Raw genomic sequence first — 22,185 nt, forward strand, 5'->3', positions numbered from 1 at the left:
ATTTTACCCCATGTCTTTATGTAAGCCAAACAATTGCACATTGAATATGAGGACCCTCTTAATAATAATGTCAAATGTTATTGACTGAAAAAAAAGTTGCTGTTATTTTTGTTAAAGATACATAAGTCACATGAGACAATACTTTGGATATGGTTTATCTCAGTTATTTTCCAAATTTCTAAACTAATGGTTTAACCCATATTATAAATAAAAACATGAATTAATTTCAAACAATATGTTTACATCAATGAAATAAAAATTTCAACATGATGTGGAAAAATATTTTTTCGATCAACACTTGATGCTCTAGCTGTTAGATGTTTTAGACTCTTAGCCTGAAACACTGGTACTTCCCTTTTGCTTTGTTCCACAATATGCTTCTTGTGTCTGCCCAAGGAGGAAAAAAATTAGCAATGCAAGTGCCTTTTCTCAATCTCATAACATGCATGAAGAAACCAAGTCTGAGACTCCAAGGAAAATAAGTACTTAGTGCATTGATAGATAAGTGCCAAACTAGTGTTAAAATGGAAGGTTTTCATAAAACAAGTCAGTTATAATTATTTGACACATTTAAAACCATGAGCCAATATGAAAACTTTTTTAACATGTTGAACACATATAGATTCTTACGTTTTCTTCTTACAGTTTATGGTCCATGCTCTAGAAATCTATATATTTTCCTGTTTAAAATTTTTTAATCTTGGGGCTGGAGAGATGGCTCAGCAGTTCAGAACACTGGTTATTCTTGCAGAGGACCTTGGTTCAAATCACAGCACCCACATGGTGGCTAACACGCGTCTGTAACTCCAGTTCCAGGGGGATCCAACACCCATTTCTTTTCTCTGTTGGCACTGCACAACATGGGTGCACTTTACATACGTGAAAGCATAACACTCACACACATAAAATAAAAATTAATAAATTAATTAAAAATTTTAATCGTCAGATGACATTAATTGTATATATTCTTTCTCTTATCTATTGATTTGGCTGTGAGATCTACTTATATAATACAGTCTTTTTCTTTATTATTTCAAACTTTTTTCTTTTTTTTCTTTTAGTTGTTTTGTTTTAAGACAGGGTCTCCCAGTAACCCCAGCTGAACTGTTACTCACTATATAGACCAGGCTGTCCTAGATCTCACAGAGATTTGCCAATCTCTGCTTCCCCAGTGCTGGGATTAAATATGTGCACCACCACACCTGGCCAAACTTTTGTTTCTTAATATCCCTTTAATTTTTGGCATTGCTAGTGAATTCCTATAATTTATTTTAAGATCATTGTTATTTTACAGTATAAAATCAGTTTCGAGGTGCAGATTACAATATTTTTATAAGCTAGGATTTTTGTCATGTTTTCTGTGTGTGGGCTGGAGATAGAGCACAGGACCTCTCACATGCTAGGTAATAAGGCATTACGTTTGAAGTTTAAATATGTTTCCATTTATATAATGGAATTAAGCAGCTATTAATTAAATGACCCTTCCTCTATATACTAATCCTCTTTGTGTTTATGAACTTCTGTATATTGGGATATCAATATGTATTGCTTTTTATTGCTGGTTAATATGATTATAAGGGTTTCATGATCTTTTATTCTATTTGGTAATCAAATTCTTTTTATGCTGTTAGTCTTTAAATACTTTCTTGGTTATTTTTTGTATTTATTTTACTATGTGAACTTTAAAATGATTTTATCCAATTCCAAAAATGGAGATCAAAAAAAATTGCAGGATTCTAAAAAATAATTTAATTTGTGTTTATATGAGTTTTGGATAATTGCTTTTACATTGTCTCTATATTGCCCAAGATTTGTTCAGATTTTATATAGCATTTAATAAAATTATGATTTTTAAAGTAATACTTCCTGCTAGTTTCATAGAAACATGCCTGTAATCCCAGCACTCAGGAGGTAGAGGCAGGCCTCTGTGAGTTTGAGGCCACCTTGGTCTACAAAGTAAGTTCCAGGCCAGCTGGGAGACTCTGTGTCAAAAAGACAAAAAAAAAAAAAAAAGAAATCTCTACTAGTTTTAAGCCTATTGAAAGGAATTTTTCATTTTTATTGCTACATCCTAATTTCTAGAATGAAGGAAATACTGATTTTTAAAATGTATTTAATTTTTTATTGTATTTTATACTATAATAATGATTAATGTATTCCAACACCTTTCTCTTATGATTTTTAAAAAATATTTGTGTATGTGTGTATTGCCTGTATGTAGGTAAGTGCACCCGTGTCGTGCAGTGCCCACAGAGAACAGACGAGGCTGTCGGATCCCCTGGAACGGGAGTTACAGACTGTTGTTAGCTGCCATGTGGGTGCTGGGATTCGAACCCGGGTCTTCTGCAAGAACAGTCAGTGTTCTTAACTGCTGAGCCATCTCTCCAGCCCCAATGATTTTATTTTTAAAACCAGGATTTTAAGAATTTCTAGAGTTTCATGAATATTATAATCATGTCATCAAACAAAATAAATATTTTAAATTCTTCCTCCCAATATTTATAGAAATTTCCCATATTAGCACTTTTTTAATAATTGAATTTTTTCCCTATTTTTTGAGAATTCATACTCGAGTACTGTTTTTACATCATTTCCACCACATCATTCTCTGCCACTCCAGTTCTTCCCATGTCCCCCATCTATGCCCTCTCAATTTTGTAACCTCTTCTTTTATTATTGTTACATATATGCAGATGTGTGCATACTTATGTGTACATATATCTGTATACACACACATACACAACTTTCTGAGTCCATTTAGTGTTGTGCCTATGTATATTGGTACTAAGAACCTTCAAGACAGTATTGGTTGAACATGGCAAAGGAAGGCATTTGAGCATGGTTTCTCTTTTAGTTAAAATAGTTTTAAGGAGCCAGGCCCATTACAATGGTGTACACTTTTAATCCCAGCACTCAGGAGACAGAGGCAAGTATATCTCTGTGGGACGGAGGCCAGCCTGGTCTACATAGCGAGTTCCAGGACAGCTGTGGTTATAAGGAGACCCTGTCTCTCAAAACCAAAATGGTTTTTAAGGTTTTACTCCTAGAATGGTATGATGGTTTCTTTATAAGTTGCAGTTTTTATTTGTTTGTATGCACATGTGTTAGTGTACATTTCATGCAGGTGTGCTTGTCCATGTTTGCCTGTGTAGAGGCCAAGGCTGACATCAGTGTCTTCCTCTATTGTTCTCCATGGTATATATTTTAATACAGGGCCTCACTAAACCTGGGCTCACCATTTCCACTACACTGACTGGACAACTGGGTCCCCAGATCTGCCTGACCTCATGTTTGTGTCTTTGTTCTCACTTGGGAAAATTCCAGTTATATCTGACATAACAACTAATATGCTTCTCTTTGTTAATTTCAGCTTTAGGCTTCCAACTTATTTTGGTCATTTTTCTTTTCCTTGTTTTTTATGATTTCATTGAGATGATAGTAATCTTTTTTACTCACTGAGAATTTTTTTAATATTCTTTATTTTACTAATAAAGACTATCTTTCATTCCACATGTCCATTTCTAACATCTATTTTTCTAGGATCTTATGAAAATAAGATATCAAGTATTTGCCCAGCTAAAACACTAACAATTTTCTTGCCCCATGTGTTAGTTAAGATATGAAGTTGGCTATGTAACAGATAACCAAAATAAATGCAACAACTTTATTTTTCCCTGCAAACACATTTGCTCCAGGAGCTGTCTGTTTTGCACTAGACAGATGGGTTGCAGTAAATAGGAATTACAACTAAGCTATCATCTTTCTAGAATGCTTATTCATAAGCTTAGAACTGAGGATGAATATATTTCAAAGTAACTAGAAGACTAAAAGAAATCCCAGCATAGATGTGGGGAAATGGCTAAGAATCCCCAATCCTACAGCTGCTGGGATGAGGAGAGACAATCTTGTTTAAGGGTGAGATTCTTGATAGCTTAACAAGGCTCCAGTGGATGGAGATGCCAGAGCCAAGAGACATCTCTAAGGAGAACTGTGTATAGGAGTGGAACCAGCCCAAGGGAGAGATCTATGTTGTAGGCAGCAAAGCTGGGGGAGGGGGCGGTTAAGCCATCTAAACCCTTTGGAACTAAAATCCCAGACATCATACATGGAGCCGTAGGATTTGGTGTTTGCCCTGCTGGGTTTTGATCTTGTTTTGGTTCAGTATTTCCTCATTATGCCTCCATTCCTCCTGTTTGGAATGGGAATGGGAATTTGGTGCCATTGTGTGTTGGAAGTACATAGTTTGTCTTTTGGTTTTTTCAGGGGCTTACAGTTAAAAGTTTGCTTTGAGTTTCAGAAGATTTTGGACTCTGGACTTTTTGAATACTGTCTAGACTATTAAAAAGTATGGGGACTTTAATGGTTAGACTAAATGCATTTTGCATTATGATATAGTCATGAGCCTATGGGGGTCAGGGAGTGGGATGTGGTGATTTGAACAAGAGTGAAAGAGAGAACCACAACTGTCCAACATTAAGAGAACAAGAGGCTGCAGAGTGTTTAACCCTGAACAGTACATCTATATCAAGCTTCTGCCTCCCAAGGCTCCGGAACCATTGTGGAAGAGGGGAGATAAAAGATTGAAAGAGTCAGAGGAGGTGGATGACCATAAGGAAAGGGAGATTTCCAGGTAGCTGGCAGTTACTCATGTGAACTCACAGCAATGGTGCCAGCATCCATAACTCCCAAGGTAAGAAACCCCAAACCTAGCTGAGAAACTATTGGCAACTGATGGTTTCTGGGAAGGAGAGAATCTCCAGTGGATGAACACACACTGAAGGGTAGTTAGGGACACAAACCTGACTCTATAGGCATACACACACACACACACACGCACATATGTATTAGATTATAGGAAATTGGGTGGAGAGTTGTAAGGGGTGAGCAGATAGGGCAGGGGAGCTAAATACAATCAAAGTGTACCTACGAAATTCACAAAAATTCTCTTTCAAAAATGAAAAAAAGGAATTACAAATTGGATAAACACAAAACAAAATGTCCATCAGTAAGAGACTAAAAGGCTAAATTTTAGTGAAATGGAACACTAACATCAGTTAAAATGAAAACACTGATTTATAAACTTCAATAAGGATACATCTTGAAAACTGTGCTTAGTGGGAAAAAATGTAGTCACAATTGTATACATACCATGATACTGTGTGCATTTAAAATACGATGTGCCTTGTATACGATGAATATACTTATACACACATATATGTATATATATATTTAAGCACAGATAATGAATACATAACTTCAGCATGGTGATTAAGTCTTGAGAGGAAAGCAAAGAATCAGGTTTATGAATGGATAAAAGTGAGATTTTAAATGTTCTTATAGCATTATAAGAAATAACTGGTATAGCTATATCACATTGAGCATATACCCAAAGAACTCTATATCCTTCTATGGAGATACTTGCCCATCCATGTAGCCAGGAAATGGAAACAGCCTAAACTTCCATCAACTGATAAATGGCTGAGAAAATTTCAGTACATTTACACAATGGACTACTACTCAGCTATTAAGAAAAACAAAATTATGAAATTTACAATAAAAAATATGGAACTGAAATAATCATCCCAAATAAGGTAACCCAACTCAAAAATACCCCCCAAAAATTACATGCTTTCTCTCATACGTGGACGCTAGCTTTGAATCTTCAGATGTGTATGTCTCATTTGGAATACCCCTAGAGGTTAGGAAACTAGCAATGGGCCATGGGTGAGGAGGGGGACTTCCAAGGGAAGGGAGATAGAATACAGTGATATAAAAAGGGAAAGGGAAATAATGGTACAGGAAGGATTAAGTGGGGTGGGGAATGGATGGGTAGGGTAGAGAAGAAAATATGGGAAAGAGTAACTAACATATATACATGTACACATATAAAAAAGAACTTAAATATAGTTGCCTTATAACAGGGGGACAATATCCCAACTAGACATATCATCCTAGCAAATAAAACCAGTACCATGAATAGGTTACTTCTCTCTGAGTTGTTGGCCAGTGGGATCCCATTGACTCCCAAACATTACAGGCTATTACTATTGCTTTTGGTTGCCCCTCTCGAACTCTACAATAAAACCCTATTGCTGAAGACAGCACAAACTTGATTCATAAAACATGGAGAAATCAAGTGGGTACTGATCTAGAAGATTCATTCCTACTGACTAGCATTCATAATGTTGGAAGGTGCTATGCACACTACTCCAAGAGAAATATAATCATCAATCCTTCCCCAGTTGTGAACTCTGTGATCTACAAAAATGACTGAACTGGCAAGATATTCCCAGTAGTGCATAGTGAATGTTGTAGAGAGTAATCAACCAAACTCTGATTGGATTTAAGGTCCCCTGCACAAGACGGAACCCATACCTGGTACTGTTATCAGGGCCAAGAACCTGTAGTTAGATCATGGGCCCTGAGGGAGAACTTGCTACTAATATTTAACTACATGAATGTAGTATTAAAATGACTCTGAATGGCTTATTGCTATACCCATGGATCTCCCAACCCTCAGCCGACAACCTTTTACTTGCAGTAAAAGACAGTGTTCATAGAGACCTGCAGAGAATAAGCAATTGTGGGGTACTTAGCCCTAAATGTGACATTTATATCACAACCCCCAACACATAAGGCTCAGGGGTCTTCATGGAAGAGGGGGTGAAAAGGTTGTAAGAGCCAGAGGTGGTAGGTGACTACAAGGAAGTTCTTTTTCCAGACAGCAGGGCAGTGGCACATACGAACTTACAGCAGTTGTGATAGCATGCACAAGACCTGATCAAGCTCAACCAGACAAAATTCCAGCATGGGGCAGGGGGACGGTTTGCAGTCCCAGCGTAACTAAGGAGCTATTGGCATATGATAGCTTCCAGGAGAGCAAAAGCCAGTTTTCTTTAAAGGTGTGTGCCTTGGTACCCCTCTTAAGAGTATTTGAGCAACACAAATCTGACTCAATGGGGGAGAAAAAAAGGGAGGTGGGGTGAGTATAAGAGGAGTTGGGGGAAATATGGATAGAGCACATTGTATGAAATTCTCAAAGAATTGATAAAAATAATATATGTGGACCAAACACAAATAGAGGAAGCAATACATGTTCACTGAAGAATATTTGAAAACAGGAAAAATGTTAAAAAGAAGAAAGAATCCATATTCTCACCAGCCACAGATAAATACTGCTCTTCAGGACTTTCTTTGATGGAAAATTTAAATGGCTCAAACCAAAAATGTTTTATAGTTTTGTGACAATTTTTTAGTTGCACCTCAAAGTTCATAATAATGTTTCTCCTCTCTCTCTCTCTCTCTCTCTCTCTCTCTCTCTCTCTAATTTGATAATTTGTAGCCAGTATTTAAATATCACTTTAATAGTAAAAAAAAAAATCCCCTTTTTAAAGCTGAACAAATTGATTTTATGGGGATTATATGAATAGCTCACCAAATCTTGAAAGTTTAGATACTATATATAGAAAACAACTTTTAAAACACTTTTGGAATTTTGGTATTAATGATATTTGAAACCATCTCTTAAAAATGAGACCAGCCACGGTTCAGGGACCATTGTGGAAGAGGGGGCAGAAAGACTGTAAGAGCTAGACTTGGTCCATGAACGTAGGAAAGAGACATTCAGGTCACTGGAAGCTAGCTCATGTTAACTTGTGGCAATGATGATGTCGAGCACAAGACCCATACCAACTTAATCAGACAAGGGCCCAGAATGGAGTGAGGGAAATGGGTGGCAGACCAGCTCTAACCTGGGAACTGTTAGTGACTGATTACTGCTGGGTGTGGGAGAATAGACCTTCCTTAAGATCTCTAAATAGGCTGACTAGACTCCAGTGGATGAACTTGCACTGAGGGACATCTGAGTACAAATGCTTGACTGGATGAGACTTACTATGTATGGCAGAATACATGAAGCCTGGTGGAAGGGCATGGAGGGGGAGGGGCTCTAACTTTGATTAAGAACCATTGTATGAAATGTACAAAAGCTCAAGAAAAGTATTTTTAAGAAATGAGATAAAAAAATGAGACTGAAGAAAAATTTTCCTTGTTTAATGATACTGTTAGAGAAAGTGATTGATAGAAGAAGGTAGAGAAAGTCTTCAATAGGGAGAAAAAGGGCAGTGGATGAGATAATAAAGAATTCTCTAGGAAAGGGATGGAAATCTTTGTTGCTGGTTGTTTTACTCCTGGGGTCAGTGTGATAAGGAAAGCTGGGTTAGGATTAAATTATACATCTGGTTCCCAGTTTGCCTTCTGGAAATCCTGGAACTATTCAATGTGATTTACTGAAGCAGAGGAAATGAAACATAATTTTTATTTCCAAATGTATCAAAAAAAAATGGAATCCCATAGGTGTGTCCACTATACTATGTGATGTAGTTATTAAGATCATATGCATAACTCACAGAATATAATAACATTTCGTGGGAAATGTATGTTAATATGGTATCATAAGAGAAAATGATTTGAGGGCATGCTGCACTAAACTACCAAATACCCACATTAAATGTGGGTTTCTAACAATATGAATCCAATCACCACTTTTATACATCTTTATTTAGTTGGTGATTTCCACTAGTTTCTTAATATTTTAGAAACTAAATCATTAATTCCATAAACTATTTGGCATATAGTTAATTTGTATGACAAATATTTCACAACTATATTCTATGTGTGTCTATATGACTCAGTAGTATGTACTTTGTATGTTGCAATGTATGTATAAAAGAAGTACTCCATTAAGGTATAATTAATTACACATATAAAAATAGAGGAATTAGAGAAATGGTTAGAGTTCTCAAGGAGGGATTTCAGTTACCAATGAAGGAGTTAAGGCATTTTTGAAAAGTTTGACTTTTCTGTATGCTGAAATCTGGGCTATACAGCATTTGTTGACAATGCTGTCTTTTCTCCAATGTATATTTTTGGCATCTTTGTAAAAAATCAGGAATTTGTAGTTGCATAGATTTGTAGCTGTCTCTTCTGTTGTATGGTTTCACATTAAATTTAAATTCATTTTGATTGAAATATAAGAATAATTTAAACAAAACCAAACTACTGATAATTGATATCATAGGTACATGTGCTTCTGCTTTTATAAGAAAATGGTGTGAATATGGCGTGCGCAGAGAAATCCAGATGACTTTCCTGACCTTTCAGATAAATTAATGTAAGAAGCCACAATAAAATAGAAGCAGGGCGTGGGAGCTTAGGACAGAATCAGGCAGTTCACTTGTCATTTAAAATATGTGTTGTAATGTTTAATTTTTATTTCACATAATTAAATCAATGCAAAATGAAAAGATTATATTCCATATAGTTCTTGAGGAAGGATTGAACAGAAGTTGAATCAAGAGGTTTATGCATTGATTTATACTTTTGGTGAAGATTTCGGTCTAGTTTTCTATTGAAAATGAGGGTTTTTTTTTTTTCCTGAGACATGATGATTTGTGAGAGCATATTGCATTGTTAATTATAACAATTGTATGGTTTTCTCTGTCTGTAATAAGGACCTAGTTGTTAAAAAAAATTGGAAGGGAACACCAGGGCAATTGGATTAGATTAAACCTAGGATGGATTCACCTGGGAGCTGATTTTGAGATAGATATTAGTATACAGATTTATTGAGTGCTCTTAGAAGCAATACTTACTGAAGAGAAGCAGGAAAGGTTAAAAGGAGAGATTAGAATGTGATGCAATCCCAATATCACCAGCAAAATATCCCCGGGAAACTCAAATTAGGATGACCCTGTAGTGTCACTACAGGTTTGTAATGGCAAAAGACCTTTTCCCTCTGTGTTAGCCAGAAATTAAAAACAGGCTGCTTCTGGGAGAAGGGTAGAAGTCAGTTTTCTTCAGCTGAAACAATTTGGGAAGAAAGCCAACAGTTGAAAACTGTCTTCCAGGAACAATAAAAGTATCTAGAGGAATAAATTTTCAGACATGAAGTTGAACCTGGATTTTACACTAAAGTGTCAACTGCAAACAGGAGCAGTATTTTGCTTGGTTGGTATATGTTGTAAAATAACAAGCGTGAATATAATTATTGGCAAGAGAGTTACTAAATTATGGGCCTTTGTTAAGCTGCATAAACAAACAACAGAAGGGATGATGGACAAGAGGAAATTAGATGGTTAAGGGATTAGAGGTCTCCATGGAATGAAGCAGTGGGTATCATGTGAATAAGGGAGGTGAGAGGTGGAAATGACTAGATATTGTCCATCCAATGAGTTCTTAGAGAGAAAATGCCTATTTGAAGTAGTTGGTATTTATAAGGTTGTACATGAAAATCCAAGTAGGAGTAAGGCAAAGATCACATGAATAGCAATCACCTTTTGAAGCCAAGATTATTAATCATCTTTGAAGAATCGAAGTTATCCAAAATGGTGGCAGGCTTGGGACAGAAAACAAGACTGGGAGATATGTGTTCATGCTTTAATAAGTATAATATCAAGTAGAAACTGATAAATGTCATCTCTTCACTACAGACTATAACAGAATCTGATAGCACTAGACTCATTTTACATGTTTGTAGAAGAAAACTAGAATTTCTTTCTGTGATATGAAAAGAGACCATTTTATCTCCAACATCTGTGAAACTCTTCTGTGGAGTTTTAGATAATTCATTTTCTATCCCTTCTTAGGGAGTTGGTGACTACTTGGTGAGGTTTAGGCCTGGAAGGATTGTGCTGGGGTTCAGCCTGGTCAGTTAGGTGGTTAGACCCTTTTGGAATGAGCTGGAAGATACAGAAGATAAACACAGGGGAACACTGAGACTAATGCCAGAGAAAAGCATTTGTTGACGCGACTTAAGTGGAAAGCCCATGGGCCAAAAGAGGACTGAAAACCAGTAGAGCGCAGAAAATAAAAATGTGGATAACATCAAATCACAAATAAACCTGCAAAGAAAGAGAACCCAAGAATTGCAACCAGGATGCCAAACAATTATTTTTACTTTCTTTACTTGCTTACCATCTAGTCCATAAGAGTCAGGTTTGAGAAGGGTCCCATCTCCTCTGGCCTTCTTTACTCTTCCGCTTTCTTTCTGTGTATTTCTCTAAATTCTGGCTACTTTTTTTTCTGGCCAAGTGAAGCATTTATCATTCTTGGTACCGTCTTGGGAGGAAGATAGCAAAATTCTATATTATAGGTGAGTCCCAGCATTCCTCTTGAACTCTTGAAACTGTTCTGAATAGAAGATCTACAGGACATGTCTGTAAATCTTTCTGTTACTATTATTTCTCACCAATAGGAATAAAACTGAGACTCCAGTAAGCTACGTGACCCTTTGCCTGTGATAGATTGAGCAATGGAAAGAAAGAGTAAGCGGATGAATGAATAAGTGCTTATTCCCACCAATCTATTCAGTGGACCACTTACTTTTTCATGACTAATTTGAGAGCTTGGACTTTTTCAGTCTTGGGATTATTGACTTATTAGAAGAACTTTTCTAGTGTAGATAGGAGCAAAGTTGTTTATAGACTGAATCTGATCAAACACTGAATATCAGCTGGAATTTGCTTGTCAATCATTCTACCCTGTAGTACACAGATGTGGCTTTTTCCCATGGAGAAAATTTCAAAGTGATTATGGCATATTAGCCTTTTTTATATAGATAAAAACAGCATTTGATCATAGCCTGAGGAGAAACAATTTTTAGACATTCAATGTAACTGACCTTTTCTCCTAAAGCTAACTTTGTTTTCATATACCTTTCCATCTTCATCTTGATACTTTATCTTGCCAACGTCATTTCTGTTCACTTTTCCACACATCTCCCGAGCTCCAGCAAGCCTGAGCAATTTATAGCTCCCAGAACCATAGTCTGCTTTGGCCCTGCTGCATGTTCTGTTGCCTTTGCTTGGATGCTTTCTCTCCCAATTCCTTACTCTAGCGCCCTTACTCAGCTAGTGACGCACTCTCCAGTATTCGTATAGTACTTTGTATGTGGCATAAATAACACACTTTTGTAACTTAATATTTATTCCTCTATATTTTTCCATTGCATAATAGCTTCTTTTCTAAAGAAGGCTAAAGATCTACTCACCCCTGTAGCCCAAACAGCTGACATGGTGGCCAAGCTATAAATGTTAGCCAAACATCTAACATACGAGTTATCTGTTGCTGCAGAGCAGATTACTCCAAAGATTGTGACTGAAAGCAGCAAGCATCTACTATCTCATGGGATTAGGAACCTGGGAAGGACCTAACTAGAAGCTTCTGGCTCAGGATCTTTCACGAGGGTACAGTCAATCTGTTAGACAGAACTGTGATCATTTCACAGCTTGGTGGGAACTGAAGGATCTGCTTCCAAGCTGACACCTCTGGTGGTAGACAGCGTTTCAGTTCCTGAACTGATGACTTCAGCTTCTCACCATGCCATTTAGGCTTTTCAATTGGGCTTTATACTTTCCTCAGTATAAGAGATCTGGGAGACAGAAGCCCCAAGAGACATCCTAGAGAGAAGCCAGAGATTTTGTAACCTATTCTTAGGAGTGACTTTGTGTTTGTCTAAAGAAAACCAACCTTTTTAATTACTGGAAGAGAAGAATATTCATGTGGACTATGACTGCAGAAATATATACTATGCGGCATTCCAGGATTCTCCATAAGAAAGAAAACATTTCCATGCCAAGTACTTGAGACTGGTCCACAGTCTATGACCTCTAACTAAATCTGGTCCATGGCTTGTTTTCCTAATTTTTTAAAAAAATTTTATTTTATGTGTATGAGTGTATTGCCTGCATGTATGTGAGTGCACCCGTGTCGTGCAATGCCACAGAGGTCAGAAGAGGGCTTTAGATTCCCCTGGAACTGGAGTTAAGGACGGTTTGTAGCTGCCATGTGGGTGCAGGGAATTGAGCCTGAGTCCTCTGCAAGAGCAGTCAGTGCTCTTAACTGCTGAGCCATCTCAATTTTTTTTTTTTTTAACATGGCCACACTTATTTGCTTCTTTGTGGTCTGTCTTTGTGTTCCCACAACAGAACTGAGTGGTTACAACAAAGACCATGTATCTCACAGACCATAAAACTGTTGCCATCTGGCTCTTCACAGAAATGTGTTGCCAAAATCTGACTTGTGACCAATAAAAACTGTGCCCTATGAATAGCCAGGCAGTCTCCCCAATTGGCCTGAAACTTTCTATATGGAGACTAGGTGGGCCTTGATTGCACAGAGATACACCTGTGTCTGCCTCCCAGAATGCTGAGACTAAAGGTATATGCAACCATGCCTGGCTGTAGTTGGTATTTTTTAAAGATTGCATTGAAGTAAGAGCTACATGGAGGGTCAGAGAGACAGGAGCCTGGATGATAAGCAATGCGTGGTAGTATAAAGTCCAATTACCAAGATGATGGGGATTTGAACACACATCCTGTGTTCAGAAAATGAAGCTACTTATAATCTTTCTAACAAAAATTAGTACGTGATTACCTAGTCTTATGTTTAACTCTTGTAAGGAACATTTTGGTTTGTGATATGTATGGGCTTCTGAGCATTTTCTGATTTAGTACAAAAGCGACTAATAGGGCCAGCCCTTGTAGTGGGTCATCTCTGTGGTGGTTATTTTTATGTCTTAACTGCTCATAGATAGGGTACTCACACTTGGCAAAACATTATTCTGGGTTTGTATGTGAGGTTGTTTATAGATGAAATCAACATTTGAGTGGTAAATCTAAGCAAACCAGTTTGTCTTCCTTAATGTTGTGGACATCCTACAAGCTACTAAAGAGCAGCATAGAGCAACAGGCTGAGTATTGGGGCACTCCCCTGCCTGATGGGTTGAGCTGGAGCACTGGTGTTTTCTGGCCTGCAGACTTGGACTGAAACTTTGGCCTGTCTAAGGTTTTGAGCATAATAGATTTTAGACCATCAGCTCACCTTTTTCCCGGTCTTTCGAACTTAGAGTAGAACTACACATCAGCTCTCTTGTGTTTGTTTCTAGCTTGAAAACTGCAGATCTTGAGACCTCTCCACCTCCATAGTCTTGTGAGCCAACTCCTTATAGTAAATCTCTTTCTAAGTGTAGACATTTCTGGAATTAAATTTTGTCTGTATTAGTTTGTCTTAATAGCTAAAAGGTAGGCTCTCAAACCTTACCCATGTACTCAAGGTCATTTCTATAAATGTGTTATATATGAAACATTCCTACTTATTTATTTTCTCACTTTCTCTATGAGATTTATTTCCTCTTCCACGTCTTATTTAATTATGACATTTAGTTTGATAGCAGAAAAAGGAACTTATTTATCAAATAACATATAAGGGAGCTATCTTTAATTTTATCTGTACACATAGACCATAGAAGATGGTTACTGACAATTCTCAATTTTATAGTCAAGAACTCTGATGTACAGAAAGGTTAAATAAATTGTCTAGTATCAATCAGACTTATCTTTTCACAGAATTCAACATCAGGTATTTGAAAGCAAATTTTGATACTGTTTTGAAGTAATATATGATGAAGAAAAGAATTAGTTATATTTAATGCTATAGATTTTTGCCTTAACAATGAGAGTAAAAAGTCGCATAAGTGGATGAAGAGACAGTGGACAAGGTGGCGTGAGGGAGAATGAAAGCCATGGAGGTCACTGAAGACTTTAGATACGGGAATTCTTTTTTTTTAAATTAGAAGTTGTTCATCCAATCCATCTATGCCCCAGAATCTGTTAATTTTCCTCTCGCCATCCTTCCTGTTCCTTCCCCACTTCCAGATAGTCCCAATACAAAAAAAAAAAAATAAATGTTTGAGATGCTTCATAAGCCAATTGCCCTGGTCCAATTATTGCATATTGTCTCGATATACAAAATATCACTGTACCCCATAAATATGTACAATTATTGTATGTCAAATTAAAAAATATTTTAAAATTCTAGCTAAACATGTACACTAAAAAGAACTCTCTGACATTTTCAAATAAATAAGAGCCAAGTTTCAAAATATGGGAAAGTAAACAATATCAAATAGTAATATGAAGTGTTGTGGTAATAATAGATAGAAATTTTGGAACTGAAGTATATAATTGAAATTAAGAAAAGGGTTTGAAAGCAGACTAGATACAGCTGAAGAAAGAAAAAGTAAACTGGAAAATAAATATAATAACCTCTTCTGAATGCAACACAGAGATAATGTGAACAATAGAAAAGAGTAAATGATAAGAAGAACAAATAGCTTCCATCTAAGATTATTTCAATGAAGTCCAAAAGGAGCCATGAAAATAAGCAGTAAGGTGGAGGATGTGTGCCCTGTAGCCTTAATCATCTCTCCTGATCAGCTGCATCCCTCCAATTCCTTGGGCCCCAACCTTAGTCATCTTTGACTTTTCTCTCTTTCTGTTTAATAGATCAGGAAATGATTATACTAAAAATATAATTAAGTAGGCAAAACTTTAACAGATATTAGCCAGGCGTGGTGGTACATGCCTTTAATCCCAGCACTCGGGTGGCCGAGGTAGGTGGATCTCTGTGAGTTCAAGGCCAGCCTGGTCTACAAAGTGAGTTCCAGGACAGCTGGGGCTACAGCTATCGAAAAGCCAAAACAAACAAACAAACAAACAAAAGCTCTTAACAGATATTGTTTTTAGACCATATTTAGGTCCACAGCAAAGTCGAGCAAAAATATAGAGTCCCATATATCTCCCACTAACTATCAGCACCCCTCACTAGAATGGTCCATTTGTTATAAATGATGAACCCACATTCACAACTAATTCTTAAATTTAAGGTTCACTTGCAGAGTTACACATTCTGTAGCTTGGATGTATGTACAATGACGTGTCCACCAAGATGATATCATTACAGGACAGTTTCGGTGCTCCTAAACTCCTCTGTGCTTTGCCTATCCTCCCCTCTCCCTTCCTAGCCTCTGGCAAAGAGATTCTTTTGGCTCAGCCCCTCAGGCAGGGGAGTGCCCATGCTCAGCCTGTTGCTGTATGCCGCTATCTTTATACATAACATAATACTTGCATGTGGTTATATTCCAGTAATTTTTTAAGCCATGTGGCTGGATGCATTTAAAAAAATGAAGGGTGAATGAGAGAGTCACGATTTGCTGCTATCTTGCTAACTAATATTTTTTAAATTTCAATATTTAGCCTACTTAGAAGATTACCTCACCTCGTCTGAGATACCAATTCAAATTCCGCATTTTCTATTCACTCTCGATCAAAAGTGCACTCTGGATGGTTTAAGATTTATTTTAAAAGTATCTTATTTATTTATTTTATTTTATGTGTATAGGCTGTATGTATGTAAGTGCACCCATGTCATGCAGTGCCCACAGAGATCAGAAGAGGGCATCTCATTCCCCTGGAACTGGAGTGATGGACAGTTGTTAGCTGCCATGTGGTTGTTGGGAATTGAACCCAAGTCCTCTGCAAGAGTAGCCAGTGCTCTTAACCACTGAGCCATCGCTCCAGCCCCTAAGATATATTTTTATGAATGATCCATGTATCTCAATGTGCCACATTTAAATTTTTTGTTTCATGATTTCTTGCTGAGACTGAATTGTATTTCTCTCTCTCTCTCTCTCTCTCTCTCTCTCTGTAGTATATGTGTGTACACATTCATGTGGATGTATGCATGAGGATGTTCATGCATGTGCGTGTACATGTTTGTGGAAGCCAGAGGTCCACACCTTCGTGGATCCTCTGTCTCTTTCCTCCATCACACCCCAGAACTGGGATCACAGATATGTACTAGAGCCCCCCCCAGCTTTTACATGGGTGTTGGAGATATGAACTCAGGTTTTCATGCCTGTGCGGTAAGCACTTTACTGACTGAACCATCTCCCCAGGCACTGAATTGTATTTTTATCTGATGGACAGACTTATGTGAATTTATATCCTTGCTTTTTATAAGTAAGAGGTGCCTTTATAAGTTATTTCTGCTCATTTGGGATTATAGACAGTGGTCACGGAACAGAAAAACCTGCTTTTTACAATAAATTCACAATCTGGGTCTATTTTGCGTCAATTCAGCTGTCTAGGGAAGAGAATTATTGGGAACCAAGTAAAAACATAATAAGGAGGTAAAGTTCTTGCAGATTTGAGCTTGCAACAGCTTTCATGAAAAGCTATAGAGACTTGCCAAATTATCATTAAGTAATACAACTTTTCTGGATGCTGGCAGAAGTTATTTTTTAGGACATTTTCCATCCTTTTCAAAGTTTTTCAAACATTCCCAAATTGTAACTCAGATATTATTTTGTTTTAATATAAATCGAAGAAAATGTTACACAAGATGCTGAACTTCAAGTCATTTCTTTTTAAGCTTCTTGTACCTCCCACCATCAGACAGTGAACATCAAGGAAGATTAATTTAAATTTTGAAATTTCATTCATTTTAGTTTTGAGCATATAGGATTATATTCTTATAAGTGTATCTACATTCTGTACAAGTGTCAGTTTTTTAAAAAATATTTTTATTTTTATTTTATTTTATTTTATGTGTGTATTGCCTGCATGTAGGTAAGTGCACCCGTGTCGTGCAATGTCAGCGGAGGACAGAAGAGGCTGTCGGATCCCCTGGAACTGGAGTTACGGACAGTTGTTAGCTGCCGTGTGGGTGCTGGGATTCAAACCCAGGTCTTCTGCAAGAACAGCCAGTGTTCTTAACTGCTGAGTCATCTCTCCAGCCCACAAATGTCCGTTTTTTAAATCTAAGTTTGTTCACTAGCATGCCCCTCTATGATTTAGGGGTGTCTAGGCAAAGTCCTTTCAGGTGCTTGAATTTGGATTTTAGGAAACAAGTAGATAAGAAATTTCTAATTATGAGCTGGAGAGATGGTTCAGCGGTTAAGAACACTGATTGTTCTTGCAGAAGACCCAGGTTCAAATCCCAGCACCCACATGGAAGCTAACAACTGTCCGTAACTCCAGTCCCAGGGGATCCGACAGCCTCTTCTGACCTTCGTGGGCATTGCACAGCACAGGTGCACTTACCTACATGCAGGCAATACACGCATACACGTAAAATAAAAATAAGAAAAATTTAAAAAAAAGAAATTCCTAATTAGTGAAAATGAGTACTCATTAGAAAAATTATAGGAAAATTGTTGGTCAACCATATTGCAAAATCATGCTCCTTTTGAAAGGAAGATCTTTGTCATTCAACTAACAATAACAGTTTTAGGAGCTCCAACAGATGACCCACCATTATAAACTGACTATTACTCATTCTTGTTGGAACAATATTACAAGGGTTGATATTTACCATTTTGAAGGAAAACAGCATTCAACAGATATTTTCTTTAAATATACTACTGAGCATATTCCTAATTTTGATCATAATTGATACCAGTTTTAAGTTGAAATCTCAACTCATGTTCACGAAAACAGTTTCGAGTCTTCAGAGGTAAACTGAGTTGATTCTGTTCATGATAGCTCTATTTTTATTCACAGATAATGCCTCTGAGGTAGCAATTACTGCTCCAGGAACCAGTAACCATAGAAACAGCTCGACAGGTCCAACACCTGACTGCTCACCTCCATCCCCTGACACTGCCCTAAAAAATATCGTAAAAGTTATCCGACCACAGGTAAGTACCCAGAATGACATCATCTGCCCTGTAATGCATTTTACTTTTGAATCAACACATGTAAACCACTTATACTGTGATGCCTGTACTATTGTATGATATGTAATAGATTTTCAAATTAAAAGGAGGGACTGAGGAAAGGCTGTTTGCTTCCTATGAAGTTCATAATAGACACTGAGCTCTCTGTTAGCTCTCAGAAAATGAACTTTTATATTATGAGAAGAATTAAATGAAGCTTAGAAAAATGGCTGTTCCACATTTTCCTCTCACAATATCTCAATAATAGCATGCAATTATCAAGCTGTTAATGTGTTCTGATGATTCCTGGCCTTTTTGTCTTTATTTCTCTGGACATGATGCATTATTTGTGCTACTTTCTCTATCCTCCAACATCAGTGTTTTCTATACAGTTATGGTTTCTAATACTTTTGTCTGTGTTTGATCCCGTGACATCCATTCCCCTTATTTCCCTGTAGTGTTCGCGTTTCTCAGTAGTCTGTCTACCTTTTGTTCTTCTTTCCCTTCCTGTCACTTGTCTGGATTTTTTTTCCCTCATCCCCCTTCTCTTTCAATTGGATTTCCCAGTAGGCGGTTTGCAGGCAAGCTTTAGAAATATCATTGGGACAAGCTGTTCTGTGATATTTCATTGAAAATAGCACTTACAAAGCTGTTTGCATTATATTTTTGCCAACAGATGGACCCAGAACATGGAATTGGTGATGTTCTCAACCTGGTTCATTGTGAATGGGCTTCATAAAATCAAATAGGGGGACTTAGAGTCCAATCACTGCCTCACATCATCTCTGAAACATGTACTATGAATAAATCCCTGGAGCCAATCTGTAGTGTAATTGTCTTTTTAAGTAAGCAATGATTGTTTAATATATTACCTTATTTATCATAACTTACTTTGGATTATTTTATATTAATCCTTATTCTTACCATCTAGTAGCATCCAACTTCATGTATCTACCATAGTTTATAGTATTTATATAAATTATTTCATTTACATTTCATTGATTCCAAAAGAATTTATAGGCTAGCGAGGTTCTAAGGGGGCAAAACTGCACACCTGATTTGGAACTCCTTTGCTTTCTCTAATATAATAGTTGTTCTATCTAGTCCTACTCAGAGCTTGAGAACTCCTCACGAGGCTGTATGAGTTGACACATCTTTATGAGAATGGAATTTACATAAGTTCAGGGTTGTTCAGGCATAAAGAACATTTTACAGTGCCCTAGGATATGGAGGAAGACGATGTTTTCAAACATTTCATCTCAGTTTACTTGATTCAAAGAACAAACCTCACCAAACCCAGATTTAGATGGTATATACACAACTGTTCTTACTGGTCCTCGTGTTATGGGAAGTGTTCAGTGTTAGTGTGTACTTATATTTCCAGCATTTAAAAAGTATTTGGGTAAGCTGTTGTTCCATGTATGTTAATAAAATTCATTACTAATTTTTTTTTATTTTTATAAATCCTGCAATGTTGACCTATTTGGTCATTCAGCGATTGAAAAGCAGATTTCTTAGAGTTATTGTCACATTGATAACTTTGCTACACACCTTAGTTCTAGTTAGCTTATTTTGTAAACTCCTTTTCTCTCATTCCTTTTTTCTGTCCATTTTCCTTGTGATTTCTGACCAGGTCTCATTCATTGTAGAGAGAAAGAAGTAGAAAATTCACATGGAAGTAATTATGAGGGAGGACAGGGTGAGACCAGTGGTTCAGGAGAGGGTGTGGAGACCACAGGCTATATGAAGAGGATGGATAAATGACAGAACAGGAGATGTGTGTTCCGACAAGTCATAGGTATGTCAGGGATGAAAAATTGTTGAGCTACTGTTCTTTGTTTTTTTTTCTTGCTTTTTTTTTTTAAAAAAAAAACTATGGTTCTAAAGAAATGATAATTATTAGTTATCTTATATATGAGAACCTGTGTTTTGGTCATAGGTTTAATCCTCTAAAGTGTTTGCTAATTCTAGTTTTTTATCTGAAAATGCAACATGTCTGAGTATAATCACTACTGGATCAAGCATTTGGTTTCCATTTACCAGTAAGAATTCTTTTTAAATTGATAATCTATAAGGGTCTACCTCATGCTAGGTAAGCATTTTTCTGCCACAGCACTACATTCTCAGTAGTAAATAAGAATAAATAACACAGTTAAAGTTGAAATTTCACTTTTAAAACTAGTGATGAGGCCCTACGAGATAGTTCAGCAGGTAAAGGCACTTGCCTCACAGGCCTAAGGACATATGTTCGGTCCCCAAATTGTGGGTAGAAGGATCCAACTGATTCCTGAAAGTTGTCCTCTGACCTCCACATGCACACTGCAACACACGCACAGCCGTACATACTCGTCATCCACACACAGTTTTTTTTTTAAAAAAAAAAACAAAACTGGTGATGAGCTTGAAAATAAAAGCATAAATACAAACCTTATGAATTTGTTTTTCTTTTCTTGTGGGGAGAATGGTTATGAATAGGTGAGAGGAAGGCTGGGCTTTACCATATTCACCAAGAATAGGGAGTGCGTGGCACAAGTTTGACTGCCTCCCCTTGCTTCCTGCACACCTTTACCTAGTTGTTTCCGTTATTCCACCTCTCAGTGGAGAGAATCCATTGCATCCCTGGAACTCTTGCTTTCAGTATGAGGTGAGGCTGATTACACACAGCAAGTGTTCTGATTAGTGTGTTAATTACTTGCAAGTGCAGACTTTTCAGTGCTTTGTTGAGTTTTTGTTTCGCATATTTATTAACCTGCTAAGCCACAGCTGCTGGCTCTAGGTTCCAGTTTGATCTTCTCACCTGTTTCCTTGGGGCCTTTCCTGTCTTAACAAACCTCCAGATTGTGAAATGTTCTATTTTTAATTAATAAGGACTGAAATATTTATATGCTACTGGCTTCTCTTTGTTTCTCTCAAGTATATTAACCTACAAGGCTGTTTCTCTATTTAGAAGAATCCATGGGCTTAGACTAAAAAATAGAATTATTTTAACACTTAAAAAATATTTGAAAATATTTTTTAAAAATTAAGTAGATCTATTGATATATCAGATTCCTTCCTTCTGCTGAATAATCACATAATGGTTAAGCTTGTTTTTTTATTTTTTTATTTTATTAGTTTTATTTTATGTGTATGAGCGTATTGCCTTCATGTATGTAAGTGCACCTGTGTCATGCAGTGCCCATGGAGTCCAGAAGAGGGCATTGGATCCCCTGCAACTGGAGTTACAGATGGTTGTTAGCTGCCATGTAGATGCTGGGAACCAAACCCTGGTTGTCTGCAAGAGCATCCAGTGTTCTTAACCACCGAGGTATCTCTCCAGCCCCTTAAGTTTGTTTTGTTTGTTTTAAACTGAGACATATAATTATATGTACAGCAGAATGCTCCTTGTGAGGTAGAAAATCTAGCTCGTTCCCAATGTTTTCCCTCCCATAGTTGTCATTCTTGTGATAAGAACACTTAATCTCCTCTCCCTTAACGTTATATATGTAATATGCTGTCATTTGCATAGCCACCACAATGTGGGATAGATTCCTTGAATCCCCTTATCCAGATATAAATATTTACCTTTGGACCACCATGTTTCCAAACTCCCTTCCCTATCCACCTCAGCTGCTGGGACCCACTATTCT

General features: G+C 37.1%; 1 protein-coding gene across 1 annotated transcript in view; it reads left to right on the forward strand.

Moving 5' to 3' along the window:
* The window catches only part of LOC103748507 (ankyrin repeat and sterile alpha motif domain-containing protein 1B), a gene marked incomplete at its 3' end in the record, with an annotated part of 501,190 nt that overhangs the window by 447,749 nt on the left and 31,256 nt on the right, over positions 1-22,185 (forward strand). Inside the window, exon 11 of the mRNA XM_008851154.1 lies at positions 18,402-18,538. Coding sequence (XP_008849376.1) covers positions 18,402-18,538 — 137 coding nt within the window. The remainder of the gene's footprint in view (positions 1-18,401; positions 18,539-22,185) is intronic.

This window comes from Nannospalax galili, unplaced genomic scaffold (genome assembly GCF_000622305.1).
Source record: "Nannospalax galili isolate Female #2095 unplaced genomic scaffold, S.galili_v1.0 scaffold885, whole genome shotgun sequence".
NCBI classification, from domain to species: domain Eukaryota; kingdom Metazoa; phylum Chordata; class Mammalia; order Rodentia; family Spalacidae; genus Nannospalax; species Nannospalax galili.